The sequence below is a fragment of the Hyla sarda genome, chromosome 10, assembly GCF_029499605.1.
Source record: "Hyla sarda isolate aHylSar1 chromosome 10, aHylSar1.hap1, whole genome shotgun sequence".
Classification (NCBI taxonomy): Eukaryota; Metazoa; Chordata; class Amphibia; order Anura; family Hylidae; genus Hyla; species Hyla sarda.
Genome location: NC_079198.1, coordinates 35581003 through 35604211, shown reverse-complemented (window position 1 = coordinate 35604211; position 23209 = coordinate 35581003). Strand labels below are relative to the sequence as shown.

At 42.0% G+C, this 23209-nt stretch overlaps 1 protein-coding gene across 9 annotated transcripts in view; it reads left to right on the top strand.

The window, feature by feature from the left end:
* The window catches only part of ARHGEF12 (Rho guanine nucleotide exchange factor 12), a 213876-nt gene that overhangs the window by 139890 nt on the left and 50777 nt on the right, over positions 1 to 23209 (top strand). For all 9 annotated transcript variants that reach the window (XM_056541899.1, XM_056541904.1, XM_056541903.1 and 6 more), the window contains 5 exons: positions 2159 to 2305; positions 6119 to 6204; positions 6304 to 6429; positions 14614 to 14728; positions 16323 to 16423. In XM_056541899.1, coding sequence (XP_056397874.1) covers positions 2159 to 2305; positions 6119 to 6204; positions 6304 to 6429; positions 14614 to 14728; positions 16323 to 16423 — 575 coding nt within the window. The remainder of the gene's footprint in view (positions 1 to 2158; positions 2306 to 6118; positions 6205 to 6303; positions 6430 to 14613; positions 14729 to 16322; positions 16424 to 23209) is intronic.

Genomic DNA, 23209 nt, shown 5'->3' with positions numbered 1-23209 from the left:
ACTTACTCTTCTCCCTCCAATTGCTGCTGAGTTATGCCCCAGTAAAGTATAGTTTGCCCCCGGCATCGTGCTTCAAGGTGGGGCCCCTCTGGCTGTCTGCCTCTGACGTGTCCTAAGCTTGCCCCCTTACTTAGCATAATCATTGCCCCGTGAGGGCAGCACTCTGTCTGCAGAGCGCATGTGCCTAAAGCTTTCACGCTCTCGCTGAAGCCTCGCTACTTCCGACTTCTGGGTGTAGCGAGGGACCGGCGCATGCGCAGTTACAATGGCCAGAGCTCTCTCCGTACGGTGCTATGCTGGGGACAAACAATGGAACTTTACCAGGGCATAACTCGGCGGCAATTGGAGGGAGAAAAGTAAGTGACCCCTCATTGGATTCCTGTTCACCCACACTATAACCCAGTGTATTGGGTTCAGTGTGGTTGAACTTGGTGACAGTTTTCCTTTAAAGGTGTTATTTAGCCAGGCAAATGGTTTATAGTCGACAAGGTCAAAATAAAGTGAGGATAACGCTGCAGTCAGAGGTGATATGACCATGTTCCAGTGGGCAACAGGGTGCACTGATTGCCAAGTCTGTGGCACTGATGGGTGGGTTGGGGTTGGACCGGGAAGAGTTGGACAAGGCTGAGGCAGGATCTGTCTGCTCCAGTGATTCTTGTGATAGCAGCCTGGCACACTAACACAGATGGGTGCTATGTAAGTGGACCAACATACCTAAAAATCAGTGACTGGCACAACAGCTTATTTTTATGCTCAACTGACTGTGGCGTTCTGTGTGCTAGATGGCTGCTGCAGACATCTGCTCTTTATTTTATATAACAGAAAACCCCCTGTCACTTGATGCCTTAATCCTAATGCTTCTCAGGGCATAGGCCCAGGCTTTCCCCACCCCCACTGTACCCAAAAAAATGTAAGTGGCAAAAGTAGAACGATTGATAACAGACAAAATTTAAAGAAATTTGTCTAGCAAGACTAAATAAAGACATATAATAATATACAAATCGAATATAACATTGTTATGCTGAAAGCTACAATTACTTAGGGTCTGAATACTTGGCGAGTCTTTGAATCATTTCCAGGGCGTTCAAGTTATCAAGAACTTGTGATTCTCTCTTATACTCTAAGCTAACATTCCCTCCATATGATGGAGATGGAACAGCTGTGTATCCTACTCCATCATAGTTGTTGGATGGGTTGTGCACCAGTGCTGAGGAATAATAATACTTGCTGCAGTCAGACAAGCTCTGTCCATTGCTCCGGGGAGATTTGAGGAGATTTGGTTAAGTGATTCCTTCTGATGCTATGATATGCCGATGGAACCCTTTCCCAGCATGTATCTGTCTTGTCACATTCCCACCATATGTGAAGCATGGTACCTTTTTTCACAGCACCAGCACGTCTGGTACTGTTACAAACATCAAGCGCGATTTTGTTCGAAGCAATACCATCTGGCACTGATATTGTAATTCCTCTCCTGAGCTTAACACGCTGTGGAGCATTTATGGGTAAATATGTGTGCCTTTTGCCTGCCCAAGGGAGGGATCATGACATGTAACTCCTGCTCCCATGCTGCCCTGAAGCCATGTTCACTATCTTTTATTTCCTTTATCAACTGGCCATGTTTAAAAAAAATAGTGTGTGCACAGGGAGAATCCAATAGGAAAAGGTTTTCAGAGAGCATAGGACTAGACTTGAAATAGTGCTGTCCCGCACAGGAACCAATATATATCCATATATCCATGTTTCTCCGCCCCTAGACATCTTATCCCCTAGAGCGTCGGGTGCAGCGCTGGAGACGTCACTGCCACACCACACTCGTGACGTCACGCCCACGCCCTATCAATGCAAGTCTGTAGGAGGGGGCGTGACCGTGACGTCACGAGCCTCCACCCAGCATCGCCAGTCATCCGGCATGGAGCGAAGTTCGCTCCGTGCACTGGATGTTTCAGGTGCCACAGGTAAGATCTCGGGGTTCCCCTGCGGCATGACCCCCGCGATCAGACATCTTATCACCTATCCTTTGGATAGGGGATAAAATGTCTAGGGGCGGAGTACCCCTTTAAGTTTTGCTTTATCCTTTCTGAGTAGACAAATACAGTACTTTTTATGTCATTATTATTGGTAAAGATTGCTCACCTGCTTTTCTCCTCTTTTTCAGAGCTGTTCTATACAGAGAGAGCACATGTTCGTACACTTAATGTACTCAACCAAGTGTTCCACCAAAGAGTGATCCGAGAAAGCCTCCTAACACCTGCTGAAACACGAAGTGTGTTCTCCAATCTGGAGGAGATCTTAGAGCTTCACGGTAAGTAATAACCTTATAAAGTGATTATCATACTTGTAACTACAAGGACAGATTTTTATTCTATCAAAGTGAATAATGGAGGTTTCTATACAATGACTAAAGGCAGAGATTGTGAAAACCCTATGGAATTGGTACTCAAACTAGGTTACAAAATTACATCACTCTTCTGCCACACAGGGAAAGGAATAGGTTTTTGTTTTTTGTCAATGCACCCATTAGGAGCTGTATTAGATAATCTATAACTTGCTTAGTGAACTTTTTGGAATGACTTGGATATATGTGTTGATTACTCATGAAATTGAGGTCTGGTTGTTATTTTAATAGTACCTGTCATATCACACAAAAAGTTACTCAGTACCTAATCCTGATCATGCATATAATATATATATATATATATATTTGCTGTGCTGGGTCTCTACATCCAATCCCTACAGGCTGCTTTGTGCCCCTTCCTCTTTGTTTTCATACTGCAGTCTGATAGAACAGGAGTGAGCAAGATAAATACTAGTCCTGCCCTCACTTATTGGGCTTTGTCCCAACCTGTGCTTCAGCTGGGACAAAGATGATGCTGCAGCTGCAACGGATTACGTTCTGGATTGTATGGGGACCCCTAGTGGTGGTTTTTTCAAATGCTATGATTTGTTTAAAATGGAATTCATTTTTATAAGTATAATATTGTTTTGCCTACATGTACAACATATAAAATGTTTTTGAATTTGAGTGTCCATTTTAAGTCCTAATTATAGACAAGCACAATATAACTAAACAAATCAAAGCACATTTTGTAAACAATGACAGTGCAGGGAGCAAAATTAAGTGGTTTTCTGAATGAATCACTTCTCCAAGAGCTAATTTACAAATGGTGTTTCAGTTGAGATGAAATTGAAAGTGTGGGAGGAGTTTTGCTCATTAGATTAAGGCACACAAAGCCTGATTGCAAAGTCTATTCTTCCTGAGAGTAACTTTGATAGTGTGAGCCATGCCTCAATGCAAATAATCAGGTGATACTTAAAGCTGTTCCTCAATTAAGGATTTTGGATACTCTCCCTAAGGGGGTCCTACTTCAGGTAACTACAAAAGTGCATTGGATAATCCATTAAGGGGTATTCTGCCCCTAGACATCTTATCCCCTATTCAAAGCATAGGGGAAAGATGTCTGATCGGAAGAATCCAGCCACTCGGACACCCCCCCCCCCCCCCCCCCCCGCAATCTCTGTGCTGTCACCCAATGTTCTGAACATAATGTTCAGAATGCTGTAAGACTGCACGGAGATCGAGTGGGTCCCAGCAGCCAGACTCCTGCGATCAGACATCTTATCCACTATTCTTTGAATAGGGGATAAGATGTCTAGGGGCAGAATACCACTTTAAAGAGGTGTGAAGACCCCCAAGGAGAACAGCAAAACACATTCAGAAGTGTCTACACACTTAAAAAAAAAAAAACACTGTGTGAACTATTAGTAAACACTGAACAAGAATAGTGTTAATGGATTCTACAAAAAAAGCCATTGCTGGCCCCCAAAAAAATGGTGGCATGCTTAAAAAGTACCTTTCACCAAATAAACTGTTCTAAACTAACTCGGGCTATGTTCCCTAACTCTCTTCTCCTAACACCCCTCCAGCCCTTACATTTTTTTTTCAGAGCTTTAAAAAGCTATGTATCTTATCTTTATTCTTGCTCACATAGTGCAATTTCCAAGCAGGAGAAAGTGGGTGTTTCCCAGCAGGCATGACATCACTGAAGCCTTCTGGGTGACCACTTCTGTCCTCACATGGTTGCAGCGCTGCGATGAATAGAAGACCTCATGCTCTGTGCATGTTTCAGTCTGTGCAGTATTCATTGAGAATCTCTGGAACTTTCACTTTTGTGCAGCTGTCAATCAAGCTCAGTGGAGCCAGAAGCACTTCCTGAGTATGGACTCCTGCCAGGCCAGGAGGAGACCAAATTCACTGTATTAACCTCCCTAGCGGTACGATTCCGTCTGGAAATTTGTACCAAAAGCGGTACAATTTTTTGCATTGAAATTCCACATCTCCCCCCGTCACATTCCCCCTCCCTTGTCACATTCCCCCCCCCCCCCCATATCACATTCCCCCCCTGTCACATTCCCCCCACTTGTTGCATTCTCCCCCCCCCTGTCACATTCATCCCCCCTGTCACATTCTCCCCCCTTGTTACACTCTCCCCCCGTCACATTCATCCCCCCTGTCACATTCCCCCCTTGTTACATTCTCCCCCCCCCCTTGTTACCTTCTCCCCTCTCCATGTTACATTCCACTCCCCCCCTGTCACATCCCCCCCTTGTCACATTCTCCCCTCTGTCACATTCCCCCCCTTGTCACATTCCCCCCTATGTCACATTCCCCCCCCCTTGTCACATTCCCCCCCCCTTGTTACATTCCCCCCTATGTCACATTCCCCCCCCCTTGTCACATTTCCCCCCCCCCTTGTTACATTCTCCCCTGTGTCACATTCCCCCCTTGTTTCATTCTCCCCTGTGTCACATTCCCCCCTTGTCACCTTGTCATCTTCTTGTCCTGCAGCAAATACACTAGGTTTGCCGGCAGATTTCAAACCTAGTGTATTTGCTGCAGAACAAGTCCTTTCCCCTTCAGCCAATCACAGGCTTTACACCACTGCGGCCTGTGATTGGCTGAAAAGTGAAAGGTCCTGTAAGATGAATAGAGCAGTGACCAGAGCGCACGGAGGGGAACGACATCTTCAGGGACCGGGACTAGGTGAGCAAAAGGTTTTTTTATTTTCTTCCTTCTTACTTTTACACTTAGTTCAGGGTTTTCTACCAGGGGGCCTCCAGCTGTTGTGAAACTACTGCTCCCAGCATGCCCGGACAGCCTTTGGCTGTCCGGGCATGCTGAGAGTTGTAGTTTTGCAACATCTGGAGGCCCCCTGGTAGGGAAACACTGACTTTTAGTATATGTCTTTACCTGCTCTGGCCGGCCCCCGCAACGGGAGCTGACCCGAGCAGATAATCACATATTTTCCCGGGGGCTGCATCACTACATCGCAAAAAGCAAAAATCGCGATTCGATTGCTTTTGCGATATACTGTGCAGCCCGCACAGCAACTCTGCAATTCTACCCCGAGCGTGACTCGGGGTTACCGCTTCTAGCAACGAAAATTAACCCCGAGTCACGCTCGGGAATACCGCTAGGCTGGTTAATTGTGGCAGGGAACAGAACAGAGCCACCTAGTGGCCATTTTTATATCCCATTTTAAACCTATTTCTGTTGATAATATTAAATACTAGTGAATGGGAAAGTGTCTTCTAATTACACAAGGAACACTATATTAAAAGTTTTATTTGGTGACAGGTACTCTTTAACGTTTGCCTTACTTAGAAGTTTCACAATTGTGTTTTGGTTAGGTCTAAGGTCAGTACTCTGACTTGGCCAATGAAGATGCTACTCCCTTTTTCTTTTTGCACTATGGATGTTTATGCAGTGTTCTCATTAAAGCCATGTACAATACAACAGTATGTTGTTAGTTTAGCTAGAATATTATTGTCTGTAATTAAGACTTTAAAAACAAGCAGTCCGTGTTTATATTTGTGGAGAAATCCACGCTTTTCTGTGTATTTATCTGTCAAATGATATCATTCTAATTGTAATGCAAAAGTCTATAGTAGGGACTAGCAAATATTGGTAGTTAATAGATTCATAAGAAGAGCTGTAAATATGATTATTTTTGCATTAAGTTAAATGTTTCCAGCATTATAGAAACATTGTTTTTTTTTTGTTTTTTTTTTGTTATTGTAATTGAGGCGTTGTGTAATTGGTTTTCATTATTTTTAGTTGGGCTGAAGGAGCAGATGAAAGCAGTCAAGAAACGTTATGAAAACTCTGTGATTAGACAAATCGGGGATGATGTTTTAAGCTGGGTAAGTTCTCCAAACACCATCCTGGTAATGAGCGGAAAATCTTTATGGTCTTCCTTCTTTCATGGGAAACTGTTTAATTAAAAATATCTAACTCTGTAGTTTTGTGGACCTGAAGAGGAGAAACTGAAGCAAGCGGTAGCCACCTTTTGTAGCAATCAACCCTTCGCCTTGGAGATGATAAAGTCCCGACAGAAGAAGGACTCCAAGTTCTTGACGTTTGTTCAGGTAGGTTACATTTAATCTGACTCTCTACTGACTCCTACCAATCAATATTCAGTCTTAATCTTCATCATAGTAGAACAAATGAATTTACAGCTTGTGACAGGAGGCAGCAGTGCAGGCATCATACTAAATCTACTAAATACCATAGTATTTAATTATTTTCGTTTTTATACAGCGCTAAAATGTTCCACAATGCTATGTTAGGATCACTAACCTCAGTCACTGTTTCAATTGGGGCTCACAATTTAGTTTCCCTATTTCAAAAACCCAGCCAGGACAATCCACACCAATTTCTTGGGATGCAGGTTAACTAATCAGTATGTTTCTGTGAGAAATTACAGGATGTTGTATCAGGGGCTCTAAACCATGCAGCCACTCACATCGCCGGTCAGGCCACCCCTTCCGATCACTATGTTTTGGAAGTGTAGGAGTACACCTAGATACCCAGAAGAACCAAACAGGTACAAAACTAAATCGTAAATAGAATGACACAAACAAAATTCCTATGTCACTGGGGTTCTGCTCTCTACGTGAATGAGCTTGACTTCCAATGCTTAAAGGGGTTATCCAGGAAAAACTATTTTTTTATATCAACTGGCTCCAGAAAGTTAAACAGATTTGTAAATTACTTATATTAAAAAATCTTAATCCTTCCAATAATTATCAGCTGCTTAAAGGGGTACTCCCGTGGAAAACTTTTTTTTTTTTTTTTTTTAAATCAACTGGTGCCAGAAAGTTAAACAGATTTGTAAATGACTTCTATTAAACAATCTTAATCCTTCCAGTACTTATTAGCTGATGAATACTACAGAGGAAATGGTTTTCTTTTTGGAACATTGAGTTCTCTGCTGACATCATGACCACAGACCTCTCTGCTGACATCTGAAGAAAATCCCCATAGCTGCTCTGGACAGTTCCTAAAATGGACAGAGATGTCAGTAGAGAGCACTGTGGTCATGATGTCAGCAGAGAATTCTGTGTTCCAAAAAGAAAACCATTTCCTCTGTAGTATACAGACCCTAAAAGTACTGGAAATATTAAGATTTTTCCATAGAAGTAATTTACAAATCTGTTTAACTTTATGGCACCAATTGAAAAATAAAAAGTTTTCCACGGGATTACCCCTTTAAGTTGAGTTTTTCTTTTCTGTCTGGCAACAGTGCTCTCTGCTGACATCTCTGCTTGTCTCTGGAACTGCACCGAGTAGAAGAGGTTTGCTATGGGGATTTACTTCTACTCTGGACGGTTCCCGAGACAGGTGTCATCAGAGAGCACACAGAAAAGAACTCAACTTCAGCAGCTCATAAGTACTGAAAGGATTAAGATTTTTTAATAGAAGTAATTTACAAATCTGTTTAACTTTCTGGAGCCAGTTGATATATATAAAAAAGTTCTTACCTGGATAACCCCTTTAACAGAAGCAACTCTTTTATTTAAAAACCCATATTATAGCCCAGGGTACCTCAAACTAAGACCCATGGGCCACATGCGGCCCGCCGAGGACATTTATCCGGCCCACCGGCTGTTTTTGCCACCGCTGCCTAAGGACATCTCTGTGTCCCGAAAGATGTTTTCGTTGACACAGGGATGCCCTTTTTAACTCTCTGCGGCCCCACGTTTACTTTAAAAACCCAAGGACCGCCGGGAGGTAGCGCACGCAGGGACGTCACTGACGTCCTGTGCGTGCTCCCATAGCAACAGAGCATGGAGGAGCGGAGCAGCGAGCAGGACGTGCACTGGCAAGCTTGGTAAGTGTTACCAGCGGCACGTCAGCTTCGGCACCACTAGCTATACTATTGATGGGAGTACACTGCCAGGCAAGGCAAACTAGTGCAGCGCAGCAGGTACACAACCACATCAATGAGTCTCCGGTGGTGCTAGGACATAAAACAAAGATACACCTTAGCAAAAACTGTCTGAAGCAGTGACTCTGAAATATCCTGCACTCACTGCAGGATATATATATAAAAGATGGATACAAGACGAGCTCCTTTTCGGACACACCGGTGGACCTGGTCCGCAGAAGTGCATGGGCGCTCTCCCTTGATGTGAACTTCAAAGAGGCCTTGTTAAAACTGAAGGAAGTGATCTGTTTGGTAGCTATGGGCAACTGCACCAATCTGCCTCTAGACAGGTTTTGCTAAATCTCCCCTTATATGCCACATATTATCATCTTCTCAAATGTATCTCCTTATCAGTGATACAGAAGGAGGATAGGGAGATATAACCTGTAAGTCTGTGAAGTATTTTCAGAAATGTGGCACATGTGCCCAATCCAAAGTTAAGAAATCCTGAAGTTGTCCTTCTTTGATCTCCCATTTTTTCGCTAATCTTTAAAGGGAACCTGTCATTTTGAAAAGTCTTACCAGAGGACATTGGCCCTCATTTATCATTGTAGGTGTAAGTGAAGCATTTTTTTTGTTTTTTTTTGTATGCTGGTAATGTGTAGGAACACCAAATGTATTAAATGGTCAAAGAGCATATGATAAATTTTGTGCAGGTCACATATTCTGAAATTTCTCTCTTCATATACACCAAAAAGCTACACCATGTCTGGGATGGTGTAGTTTTAGAGATTTTTCAGCGGCTTTGTTCCTTTTTTGCTCCTTTTCACAAAAAGGCGCAGTTGATAAAACCCTTCCATATCATGTCTATTGCCAAAATCTGTGGATTGGAACTCAAAATCAGAAGAAATGTGTAAACAAAAAGGGGCAAAAAACCCTGCTTGCTCCTTTTTTGCCCCTTTTTTAGACACAAAAAACAGTCTAAAGACAATGATAAATGTGGGCCATTGTGTTAGAGTGAGAGGGCTGGAGTAGATTAACATAAGATAGACCTTTCTACTTTTTTGGAGGTGGGACCTTTTTTCAGTGGCTGACAGATATCTCGGTGTTCCTGTTGTCTCTGACTTGACCTTCTTTACCTTCTTAAGGCCTTTGATTCTTTTAATTGGGACTATTTATTTTTATTTTGGCTAGTTGGTGGTTTGCTCCTTTATTTTTTTTCTCTACTTTGTAGTCTGTACTCTAAGCCTACTGCCAGTGTTAACATGAAGGGGTTTCTTTCCTCTCCTATCACCATTGCTTGGTTTACTAGATAGGTTGCTCATGTCGTCTATTTTATTTATTTTGGCTGTAGAACTGTTGGCATACTTGATCAGGATGAATGATAACATTGAAGGAATTAATTTGGAGGGGGTGCAGCACAAATGCGCATTGTGTGAACCTATTGTGTCACAAGTGGCAGCAGGCCAGGCAGCATGGAGTAAATGGACACTATAGATAGCACCAGATGCAGCAGAGCTGAACAGCTGTATATTAGATAAGCAGATGCTGGATGGGTGCAGGCAGGTACAGCAGACAGATTGGATCAGGAACACAGGTACAGCAGACAGGATTTAGGGACCTTAGCAATACAGGAAACACAATCTTGCTGAGGCCTGGAACAGCAGGTGTGGCAGATATATATGCAGTGCCTGGCATGGATTGGAGGAAGACCCATTAGGCAGTGCAGGCAGGTTCTATAAAACTCAGCCAGTGCTCATGCGTGGCCCTAGTGGACAGAGCGGAAACTGCAGCAAGAGACACACCAGAACAGGAAGACCAGAAAATACAGCAGACACATGGCACAGAGAATGTTGTCTGGCCCTAGAAAGAACCAAGACATTGGTGGTTGCCATCCAGCAACCTTACAGTATGAAGATGTTTTATTTTTCTTATCCTCCCCTCGGACCTCTGAAGTTTTAGAGGATTTTCCTGTAGTGTCAGGAAAGACAGTTAAACATGACAAGTCGGAGTACTCCCCTGGAAAATATGAAAAAAAATATATAATAATAATAAAAATAAATAAGACAGCTTCTCCAGCTTATTTCAAAATTCTCTCATCATTTGTTCCATTCATGGGGGGAATAGTAAGATTAACCCCTTAACGAAGAGTGCCGTAAATGTACGTCCTGGTGAGGTGGTACTTAACTCACCAGGACGTACATTTACGTCCTAAGCATAACCGCGAGCATCGGAGCGATGCCCGGATCATGTGCGGCAGGTCCCGGCTACTGATCGCAGCCAGGGACCCGCCCGTAATGGCGGACACCCGCGATCCCGCGGATGTCCGCCATTAACCCCTCAGATGCCGTGATCAATACAGATCACGGCATCTGCAGCATCGCGGTCACTAGAATGGATGATCAGATCGCCCGCAGCGCTGCCACGGCAATCCGATCATCCAGCACAGCAGACGGAGGTGCCCTCACCTGCCTCCGCTGCCTTCCCGCAGACCAGAGCAGAAGATGACCGATAATGCTGATCAGTGCTGTGTCCTATACATAGCACTGAACAGTATTAGCAATCGAGTGATTGCTATAAATAATCCCCTATGGGGACTATTAAAGTGTAAAAATAAAACTGAAAAAAATTAAGTAATGCCTGATGAAGCAGATAATCTGTGAAACGCGTTGCATGATGGGTGATTAAAGTGTATTCTACCCCACGAGTGTGTCCAGCGCCTGTTGATGTCCGCCGCTCTTCTGGAGGCTCCTTGGCTTTTTGTCTATCTGTCCTGAGGTGGACCGGCTGCCGGCACACTTTCACACAAGCCTTTTTCCATTGCTACACTTGGCGAGTGTAACATCCTGGGTGAGCATTGTATTTATCCCTGTTCACCCTTGTATTTTTAAGTGGTAATGCGCTAGGTTGCGCCCTCTCTATTCCTTTGCTGTTTCTAGATATTTGCCTTCTGTCGTATTGTTTTTTTTTGTATAGATTTAAGATTTGCCAAAGTTAGAATTTTCGGTATATGACATTGGCATATGGTAATTTCCGGACTACTCTGAAGAATGTTAGTGATATTACTGCCGTTAGGTTTTTTTGAATCTATTTTTTTGCTTTTTCCTTCAGATCCTCATACCCTTTCAGATATTTATTCTAAATTGGTTTGCCTTTCCTGTAAAAATTTCTTTTTTACAGCAGTGGGAGAAGATGTTTAGAAAATGTTTTCCAAGTGGGAATGGCAAGATATAGCAGAAAGGACCGCTGAAGTGTCTATCAGTATGATGCTAGTAGAGGCTTTTTTTTTTGTGCGCTATTATTTAGTCCCTGACCACATTGTTAATACCTTAGTACGATAAAATAAATTTTTAATTTTCATAAGTAGCGTTATGTTATCAGACCATATGAGCCCTAGGGGGATATATTTGTGTGTGTGTGTGTGTGTGTGTATGTGTGTATATATATATATATATATATATATATATATATATATATATATATATATATAATATATATATATAATTTGTGTGTGTGTGTATATATATATATATATATATATATATATATATATATATATATAATATGACTGACACCATCTATGTACGATTAATACAGACTAAAATTACTAAAGATGCATTTACACATAGTAGAAGTTGGCGTTATTCAAACTAAAACAGTTTTCAATTGTTTGCATATCTTCCTTCTTTACATCATCTTCTGCTCAGACACTAACAGAATTGGTGCTGTAAAATGGACTGTTTAAAAATAAAAAAAATTATATAAAATTATAAAAATAAACCTATTAAATTATGACAAACATTTGAACCCAGACTGATTCTCAGATACTTGAATATACTCTAATACGTGAGCTTTCCTTAGTGCTGTGGAGTAGGTTTTAGTATATTATGTCTCTCTGAATTACAGACTGATATAAAACTTACCATCACAGTACTATCCTCTGGCAACTATCTAAATAAAATGTAATGACTCGACTGCAATGGACATAAAAACAATCACCGTCACACTGTCGCAATATCCTCTGGCCACCATCAACATAAAGTGATACAGTTTGCAGAGAGCTTCTTATGTCTCTTTTATACACCTAATGGTTTTAACTAGTTGTATTATTTGTAAGGAGGACACCAGAGGCAGCAATGTCTTCTTAGTTATAAGATATATTGACCTTTGATTGTTCCTTTGGGAAATATAACAGCTGTCTGGGCACCCCTGGCAGTACAGACAGGTGAAGTGTTTGAGCTCTGCCACTTGATCTTGGACTTGGACTCAAACATCTGCACAAAGCAGAAACTTCCATGCTTGTACTTGTGGTTTTATAGTCACAGAATCACATGTTCTTCACCAAGGAATATTACTGATGATGTATTACAGTTGAGTTATAGGAGGAGCTCGAAAAGCATTCTTGACAATCCCCTCAAACCTCCGGCATCACGTGTGCTCTTGCCAGGCTGGGAGGAATGGGGAAAGGTTGGAATCCAATACCAGTGAGGAAGAGGTGAGAAGGGGAAGAATGCTGCTATGAGGAGACGAGGTGGTTAGGGGAATAGTACTGATGTCAGTAGCAGAGGGGTAGAAAGAGGGGGATTGTGCTGCTGCTAGTGGGGAAGTTGTGGAAAGGGAAATGTGCAGCTGCCAGTGGTGATTTTTTTGGTGGTGCATGGTGGTAGTTGACCTTGCTGCTGAGGTAATTCTCCCAGGGTGAAATATGGTGCTGCACAGTAGTGTTTATTCATTGTTGAGACACTGAAGCTAGACAAGACAGAAACCATGTGGTCTTTGTCTTCCAGGAGGGTGGGGGCTACTCTTAGTAATGTCTATGCACAGAGCCAAGGAGGATCTGATTTTGATGTCTTTCTCTCTCTCTCTCTCTCTCTCTCCGTGCATTTAAGTGACAGCTGAAAGAGGGGAAGCTGCTTTTTATATCCAATGAATGATATTTTGACAAAAAAAAATAGGTTGGTGAGAGGGAAAGGATGGGCTTTGGGTTTAGTTCCCCCAGAGTACCCCTTTAACAGGGCCCTTCTCCACCAGTTATATAGTTTGATGGGAGAGACAGCTCTAGGAGAAGGCCGGGTTGTTCCAAACGTCTTCTATTCAAGAATTATGGAGGCCACTGTGCTCTTGGGATCTTTCGGCGCAGCCGAATTAGTTTGTACCCTTCTCCAGATCTGTGGCTCCACACAATCCTGTCTCTGAGCTCTACAGGCAGTTTTTTCACCTCATGGCTTTGTTTTTGCTCTAATGTACATTGCTAGCCGTAAGACCTTATATAAACAGGGCTGTTTCTTTCTGAATCCTGTCCAATTACCTTAATTTACCACATGTGACTTCAATCATGGTGTAGAAACATTTCAGAGATAATAAAAAAAAATGGAAGGCCTCCAGGAATAAATTTCAAGTATCGTAGCAAAGGGTCTAAAATACATATATCCATGTGAAATTTTCGTATTTCCTATTTAAATAAGCACAAACTTCTAAAATTCAGTTGTCTCATTCTTATTATGGGGTATTAAAGGGGCATTCCAGGCAAAAACTTTTTTATATATATCAACTGGCTCCGGAAAGTTAAACAGATTTGTAAATTTCTTCTATTAAAAAATCTTAATCTTTCCAATAGTTATTAGCTTCTGAAGTTTTCTGTCTAACTGCTCAATGATGATGTCACGTCCCGGGAGCTGTGCATGATGGCAGAATATCCCCATAGGAGCTGCACAGCTCCCGGGACGTGAGTCATCAGAAAGCAGTTAGACAGAAAACAGCAACTCAACTTCAGAAGCTAATAACTATTGGAAGGATTAAGATTTTTTTAAAAGAAGTAATTTACAAATCTGTTTAACTTTCTGGAGCCAGTTGATATATAAAAAAAAAAGTTTTTGCCTGGAATACCCCTTTAAGTGTTGGATGATAGGAAAAAAATATTTTTCATTTTATTTCAAGGCTGCAACTTAAAAAATGTGGGAAAAAAGTCTGAAACGTTTGAGTACATTGTACATAGAAAACCAATTGTTTGAGTTAAATAGTTAGACTTTTTTCACTACCTTTTTGTTGTGTTCAAGGTCACCTGTGACTTTGTAGAGAAATGTGTCCTCATTGAATGCACTCTGGGCTGTGATGTGTCATTTCCTCAATGGAATTAATGTTCATATATGGTCATTAAGTAGTAAGAATAGAGTGTAGACATAAATGAGGGAACATTAACTATGGACCAGCTGAATGGTTCTGACAGGTTTGTGGGGTTATATTAAGAGTGTTTGGCCTCTTGCACTGTGGTTAATATAGCGGGTATAGCGTGGAGCTGTTCTCCTTGTGTAATTTGTAATAAAGTGAAGTACTTGATGTTTGAAATGTAAATTGCTGGTGCATGTAATCAGTCTTGTTAACAATGATGGATGTATCCTTGCAGGATGCTGAGAGTAATCCACTGTGCAGGCGTTTGCAGCTCAAGGACATTATTCCAACAGAGATGCAGAGGTTGACCAAATATCCTCTTCTACTGGACAACATCGCCAAATATTCAGGTGAGAAGGGGTCCAATGGATTCAGAGTGTTTGACGTGGTGTTGAATTGACTGGTTTATTTTTTATTAAAGGGGTATTCCAGGAAAAAACTTTTTTATATATATATCAACTGGCTCCAGAAAGTTAAACAGATTTGTAAATTACTTCTATTAAAAAATCTTAATCCTCTCAGTACTTATGAGCTTCTGAAGTTTAGGTTGTTCTTTTCTGTCTAAGTGCTCTCTGATGACACCTGTCTCGGGAAACGCCCAGTTTAGAAGAGGTTTGCTATGGGGATTTGCTTCTAAACTGGGCGTTTCCCGAGACAGGTGTCATCAAGAGAGCACTTAGACAGAAAAGAACAACCTTAACTTCAGAAGCTCATAAATACTGAAAGGATTAAGATTTTTTAATAGAAGTAATTTACAAATCTGTTTAACTTTCTGGAGCCAGTTGATATATAAAAAAAAGTTTTTTTCCTGGATAACCCATTTAAGTCTTGTAAAGCATTTTAAAGTGACATTTACCAAAAAATCATTCATCTACCACATAATGGATCTTAAGCTGTAGGCAAAAAAAGCATGGCTTACCATATGGTCAACTCTGTCAGGCATTCATTCTTAGAAGTTATTATTAGTAACCAAATGGTAGGTTGTGTCTCTCTAGTTTACTACAAATGACAGTAGACAACCATCCAAAATTGTGTGGAAAAGTGGTATTCACAAGTAATATGGCCAGTATGCATAATATAATGGTAATGGATAGTGCACATTCAACAAATGTTTGCATAAATTATAGAGAGGAAAGTGGAGTTAGCTGCACAGTGAGATAGAGGCATGGAAAGGCCCAAACATAAGCTGTAATAGGCTATGGTAATTGTTTTATCTCACCCCCAGTGCTTGATTCACAGCTTGCACTGCTCAGTGCTGCTCTCTAATGTATGTATTTTTTTTTTCTATTTTTTTTATTCTAAGCAATTTTCTTTAGAAGATCATGTTAACATTTTAGTTTGGTCCTTCCCAGTTTCAAATAGTTGTAATGACATTGGACAGTCACGTAGTTTTCCCTTTTTATTTTGAAGAACGTTGGTATAAAGGTTTTCAGAAGCATCTGCTAGGACGACAATTTTTTTTTTAACTGAAACATTCATAAAACTGCAAAAACAGTCCAAGCATCTTCTCCTGGGCCCTATGTAAACATTAGCTAGTACATGATCCAGAATTAAAGTTTTTAAATGAACATTTTGCAGTAATTCAAAAAGCCAAATGCAAACTAGTGACTTATACATGTTAGCATTGTCAGCTTGCTTCTGATCCTTTTCCCGGTCTTAAGTTGCATAGTGTTGAATATTATTGTGACAAATTTTTCTTTGGTTTAAGTTCATTATTTACACATTTTATTAGAATGACCTTGCTAGACATTAGCAAGTAGTCACAGCAGCTTCACGCGTGAATCCATCCTGGAAGCATTGTAACTATTTTATCATCTTTGGATCATTTCGCTTACCCCTGGAATGTTGCCATTGTGTCAAGTAGAAAGAACAGCTCTGCTTCATGTGTGGTTTGATGAATCTTAACTGTAGCAGCTTTACTAAGGTTTCCATTATATTCTCTAGACCAATCAGAGGAAAAACTGAAGTTAAAGAGCGCTGCGGACCATTGCCGGCAGATTCTAAATCATGTCAACCAGGCTGTCAGAGAAGCGGAGAACAAGCAGGTGGGATTTAGTAGAAACATTTTGTGTAATAGTTATGGGTGATAAGCTGGCAAGAGAAATGCCAAAATCCAGTTGTTGTTTTTTAAGCCACATAAAATAGGTTCTTCCATTTGGATTCACTGTACGTGTTTATAGGGGAAACATCAATGCTGTGCTAGATTTATTGAATGATGGACAGCTTTGGTTCCCAGTGGACCCTGCTGACTTAAAATGGGATCTCCCAGGTCCTGCTGAGAGTTGTATTCATTTGACGGGAAAAATAAGGCTACAGATATTAATATAACACATACACCAAAGAAATATATAAAACATCCATTTTACCCCAAATCCCCCTCCCCTGTCCTTACCTGTATTGGAAAGAGTTAAAACTTAAGATAACCACTGGTCTGCACATCATATCTCATCAATAAAATTTTGACCAAGATGAATTATCTTACAGCCTCTTATCAATGTAAGAGAGGGCATAGGATTTTTTTTTTTTTTTTTTAAGACACGGACCCCAGATATGAACATTTTTCTACATCATTACATTTCATTGGAATAATCAAACCTCTCCAACCTCAAATGGAGATTCACTCTTAATTTCATGAGATTCGTAGCCTTTCCACTGTGGGGCGATCACCTTATTTAAGATATACAAAAGTTTAAGTATAGCCAACCCATAATTCTTTGGTATAGATAAAAAGGATATACATCCTAGTATACAAATCAATGATATTTGCTCCATAGTAAAATCATGTATGTTTTCTATTAAATCACCTCCATCCAATACCTCCTTACCTACCGTGACACACTGCCCCCTGTCACCAATAATTTGTAAAGTCCCTGAAAATACTATTTCTTATATAAATATCTTATGGGTATCTATACTTGTTTTACAGAGATTAACTCTCTCAATAAGGAGGCCCTTAGTTTTCAGTTTGATCTTATCCAGCAATTTCCCACCTCCATAGAATCAAAGATATTTAACCCCTTAAAAGGGGTACTCCGGTGGTTAATTTTTTTGACTATATGGCATCTTCTTTGTAAGTTTTGTTTTTTTGCAATATACATGTGTTATATATTTTGGCAGCATGTATGTGTTTTTCTTACCTGTTTGTTGGGCAGGAAGTTCTGTAGTTCAGAGGATTTTCTTTTACTGTCGTCCACCATGTTCTGAATCTTCTGAATCTCTTGTGGACAAGAGCTTTTTTTTTTTTTTCTCTGTCTGCATGACAGGAATAAGCCACGCCCCCTCATCTCCCCCCCCCCCCGGAGTTCTGCATGAGAAGCCATAGTACACAGCTCCTTATGTCCCCTCCCCCTGCTCTGCTCCTGAGGACGCAGGTCTGCACAGGAGAACGGAAGATAAATGTGTTATCTGAAGGGAAGGATTACAGGGTGCACGGGCCGGGGATGTACAGACTGCAGGGGAAGAAATCTCATACTGGATCTCTATATGTGAAGGGGGGAGGGGGACTACTAAATGACACATGCTGGGAGTTGTAGGTTGTAGTCCCTGTTATGTGTGTGTATGCTAGTGTTTCCAAACCAGTGTGCCTCCAGCTGTTGCAGAACTGCAACTCCCAGCATGCCCTGACAGACTTTGGACATGCTGGTAGTTGTACATTTGCAACAGCTGGAGGTACACTAGTTGGGAAACACTGTTCTAGCCTATTCAGCATACACATCATGTTACACCAGTGTATGCTAGTGTTTCCAAACCAGTGTGCCTCCAGCTGTTGCAAAACTACAACTCCTAGCATGCCCAAAGGCTGTCAGGGCATGCTGGGAGTTGTAGTTTTGCAACACCTGGAGGCACCCTGGTTGAGAAACACTGGTGTATGCCCTACAGAGGTGTGGTGAACTACAACCCCCAGGAGACTACAGAGGCAGCATGCTGGTGTTATACCACAGACTGAGGACTCCTGAATGACACATGCTGGGAGTTGTAGTCCCTTTTGTGTGTGTATGCGAGTGTATCCCAACCAAGGCTGATTATATTAGTGTGCTGTGTATAAGGGGGCTGACCCGGGAAAATAGTAGGGTGGGTAAAGGGCGGAACAAACAACAAAAAAAGGAGCCGCCCCAAACCAACAAGGCATGTGGCATGCTGGGATTTGTAGTTTTCAGCACAGCAAGAAACAGCAAATAGAAGCAAAGATAGGAAAACAAAGTGGGGGATAAAAAGAAATAGAGTAGGCTAAACAACAAGAATAGAAATGAAACAAAACAAATAGGGTAAGTTAAAAATGGAAAAACACATTGACCACCGGAGTACCCCTTTAAGGACGCAGACCATTTTCACCTTTAGGACGCAGCCCTTTTTTGCACATCTGACCACTGTCACTTTAAACATTAATAACTCAGGAATGCTTATAGTTATCATTCTGATTCAGAGATTGTTTTTTCGTGACATATTCTACTTTCCCCCCAAATTTCACATTTTTGCAAGGGTTAATAGCATAAAATACCCCCCAAAATTTGTAACGCCATCTCTTCTGAGTATGGAGGTACCCCATAAGTTGACCTGAAGTGCACTGCGGGCGAACTAGTTTCATGACTTTTGCATATGTAAAAAAAAAATTATTTTTTTACCAAAGATGCTTGGCTTAGCAAAAATTTTACATTTTTAAAAAAAGGTAATAGCAAAAAATACCCCCCGAAATTTGAAGCCCAATTTCTCCCGATTCAGAAAACACCCCATAGGTGGATGAAAAGTGCTCTGCTGGCGCACTACAGGTCTCAGAAGAGAAGGAGTCACATTTGGCTTTTTGGAAGCAAATTTTGCTCTGGGGGCATGCCGCATTTAGGAAGCCCCTATGGTGCCAGGACAGAAAAAAAAAAAGACATGGCATACAATTTTGGAAACTAGACCCCTTGCGGAACGTAACAAGGGGTAAAGTGAACCTTAATACCCCACAGGTGTTTCACGACTTTTGCATATGTAAAAAAAAAATATATTTTTTTTTACACTAAAATGCTTGTTTTCCCCCAAATTTTACACTTATACAAAGGGATAATAGCAGAAAATACCCCCCAAAATTTGTAACCCCATCTCTTCGGAGTATGGAAATACCCCATAATTGGACGTGAAGTGCACTGGGGGCGAACTACAATGCTCAGAAGAGAAGGAGAATCATTGAGCTTTTGGAGAAAGAATTTGGCCATGTGCATTTACAAAGCCCCCCGTGGTGCCAGAACAGTGGACCCCCCCCCCCACATGTGACCCCATTTTTAAAACTACACCCCTCACGGAATGTAATAAGGGTTGCAATGAGAATTTACACCCCACTGGCATTTGTCGGATCTTTGGAATAGTGGCCTGTGCAAATTAAAAAATTTTATTTTTCATTTTCACAGACCCCTGTTTCAAAGATCTGTCAGACACCTGTGGGGTGTAAATGCTCACTATACCCCTTGTTACATTCCGTGAGGGGTATAGTTTCCAAAATGGGGTCACATGTGGGTATTTATTGTTTTGCGCTTATGTCAGAACCGCTGTAAAATCAGTCACACCAATTTAGACCTCAAATGTACATGGTGCACTCTCCCTTCTGAGCCTTGTTGTGCGCCCGCAGAGCACTTTGCGCCCACATATGGGGTATCTCCGTACTCAGGAGAAATTACGTTACAAAATTTGGGGGCTTTTTTTCTTTTACCGCTTGTGAAATTTAAAAGTATGGGGCAACACCAGTATGTTAGTGTACAAAAATGTTTTTTTTTTTTTACACTAACATGCTGGTGTAGACCCCAACTTCACCTTTTCATAAGGGGTAAAAGGAGAAAAAGCCCCCCAAAATTTGTTAGGCAATTTCTCCCGAGTACGGCGATACCCCATATGTGGCCCTAAACTGTTGCCTTGAAATACGACAGGGCTCCAAAGTGAGAGTGCCATGCGCATTTGAGGCCTAAATTAGGGATTTGCATAGGGGTGGACATAGGGGTATTCTAAGCCAGTGATTCCCAAACAGGGTGCCTCCAGCTGTTTCAAAACTCCCAGCATGCTTGGACAGTCAATGGCTGTCCAGAAATGCTGGGAGTTTTTGTTTTGCAACAGCTGGAGGCTCCGTTTTGGAAACACTGCTGTAGGATACGTTTTTCATTTTTATTGGGGGGGAAGGGGGTGGGCAGTGTATGTGTGTATATGTAGTGTTTTACTCTTTATTTTGTGGTAGTGTAGTGTAGTGTTTTTAGGCTACATTCACACGGACGGCGGATTACACTGAGTCTCCCGCTAGGAGTTCGAGCTGCGGCAGAAAATTTGCCGCAGCTCAAACTTGAAGTGGGGAACTCACTGTAATCCGCCGCCAGTGTGAATGTAACCTGTACATTCACATGGGAGGGGGGCGCAAAACTACAACTCCCAGCATGCACTGACAGAACGTGCATGCTGGGAGTTGTAGTTTTGCAACAGCTGGAGGCTCACTGGTTGGAAAATACTGAGTTAGGTAATAGGTTCTATTACCTAACTCTGTATTTCCCAACCAGTGTGCCTCCAGCTGTTGCAGAACTACAACTCAAGGGACAGGGACATAATACTCCCCCTTTATAAAGCATTGGTACGGCCTCACCTGGAATGTGCTGTTCAGTTTTGGTCGCCTGTTCATAAAAGGGACACTGCGGAGTTGGAAAGGGTGCAGAGACGCGCGACTAAACTAATATGGGGCACGGAACATCTTAGCTATGAGGAGCGATTAAAGGAGTTACAATTGTTTAGTCTTGAGAAGAGACGTTTAAGGGGGGATATGATAAACGTATATAAGTATATAAATGGCCCATACAAAAAATATGGAGAAAAACTGTTCCAGGTTAAATCCCCCCAAAGGACGAGGGGGCACTCCCTCCGTCTGGAGAAGAAAAGGTTTAGTCTAAAGGGGCGACACGCCTTCTTTACCGTGAGGACTGTGAATTTATGGAACGGTCTACCTCAGGAACTGGTCACAGCAGGAACAATTAACAGCTTTAAAACAGGGTTAGATACATTCCTGGAACAAAATAACATTAATGCTTATGCAGAATTATAAAACTACATCCCTTTCCCTTATCCCCTTACACCCTTCCCTTCAATACCCTGGTTGGACTTGATGGACGTATGTCTTTTTTCAACCATACTAACTATGTAACTCTCAGCATGTACTGATTGCCAAAGGGAATGCTGGGAGATGTAGTTATGCAACAGCTGGAGGTACGCAAGTACAACTCCCAGCATGCTGAGACAGCCTTTTGCTGTTCCTGAATGCTGGGAGTTGTAGTTTTGCAAGATTTAGAGGGGTTCAGGCTGGAGATCACTGACAGTGGTCTCTAAACTGTAGCCCTCCAGATGTTGCAAAACTACAAATCTCAGAATGCTAAGACAGCAAACTGCTGTTTGGGCATGCTGGGAGTTGTAGTTTTGTAACAGTAGTTTTGTATTTTACGCTGTAGATCTGCCGGGGACCCGACCCATTTTGTGCCTCCAGCGGTTGCCACCCCCATTCCCCCGTCTAGCTCCGCCCCTGGCCTGCTCGAAGCGGCAATCCGCTGCTGCGAGCAGCCACACGGAGCCGGCGAGTCGCCGAGTACACTCTGACATCGCTGTGTCTGAGTTGAGGCCATGTGCAGTGTACTCAGACATCGTTGCTGCTCCGCGATGTCAGAGTGCACTCGCAGGCCCTCTGTGTGGCTTTCCGTAGCGGTGGATTGCCGCCAAGAGCAGGCCAGGGGCAGAACGAGGCGGGGGAACAGGGGTGGTAACAGCTGGAGGCACAAAATGGGTCAGGTCACCAGTGGATCTGCAGTGTAAAATACGCTGCGGATACGTTACGTGTGACCCTACCCTAAAAGAGTCAACAATCTGCCGTAGGTTATCCCAGCTCCTTCCAGGAGGTCCATTATTGAAAGTAATGACTGTATTGGCCCTTTAATCTGATTACCAGTTAACTGACCAAATCTGTCAGCCAAAAATGTTGCGGCCACCAAAGACAACTGCCAGTGACCAGTGTGACCCAGATGTAAACTGGGTCTGAGCCATTACTCTGTTCACACAATACAGCCCACTGTAAGCAGCTTCTGTATTCTGTGGGCAGTGGTTGAAAGTCAGATGTAAGCTATTGTATTTCTCCACATCTGTTTATAGTTTTAATGAAATGTTTATTCCATTAATATCCTATAGATAAGTGAGGATAATTTAAGTCCATTATAGACAGTAGTTTGTATCCAAACAAGAGCTTTTTATGTGGATCCTTTACATGCCGACAGGGCCATGTGTTTGCGCTGCTGAACTTAGACCGCTGACAGTGATCAGAATGAGCGGGTGGGATTATTGGATAAGGATTAGTGATTTCACTGTGCATTCAAATTTCTAACTATGTAAAGCTGACTGTAAAACATTTTTGTCTTGCTGTGAAGAGTTGATGGGGGAGTTCTATATAAGAACATTGCACAATATAATCTGTTCTAAAAAAAAAAATCTGTGCTTTAATGAGACTTACTGCTTACAAATAAGCTAAACAATTTTCTTGCTCATATCATTGGGGAACACAGGAAACTGTGGTATAGGCTGCTGCCACTAGAAGACATTACACAAAGGAAAGAAAATGGGCAATGTCCGGCACAGGCTGTACCTCAACCCCCCACCCCCCGCCAGACACTGAGACAATCAGTTTTTGCTTATTGTCCATAGCAGGTGACCCTGTGTGTTCAGTGTACCTTCTACTATACAGCTCCCACCCAATTATTTTTGGGTTTCTGGTTGAGCTTCTCTTCTGTTCCATTCTGGTCTGTACAGAGTCTTGTTCTGGGTTTGCTTTTTACTGTCTGTGTTGG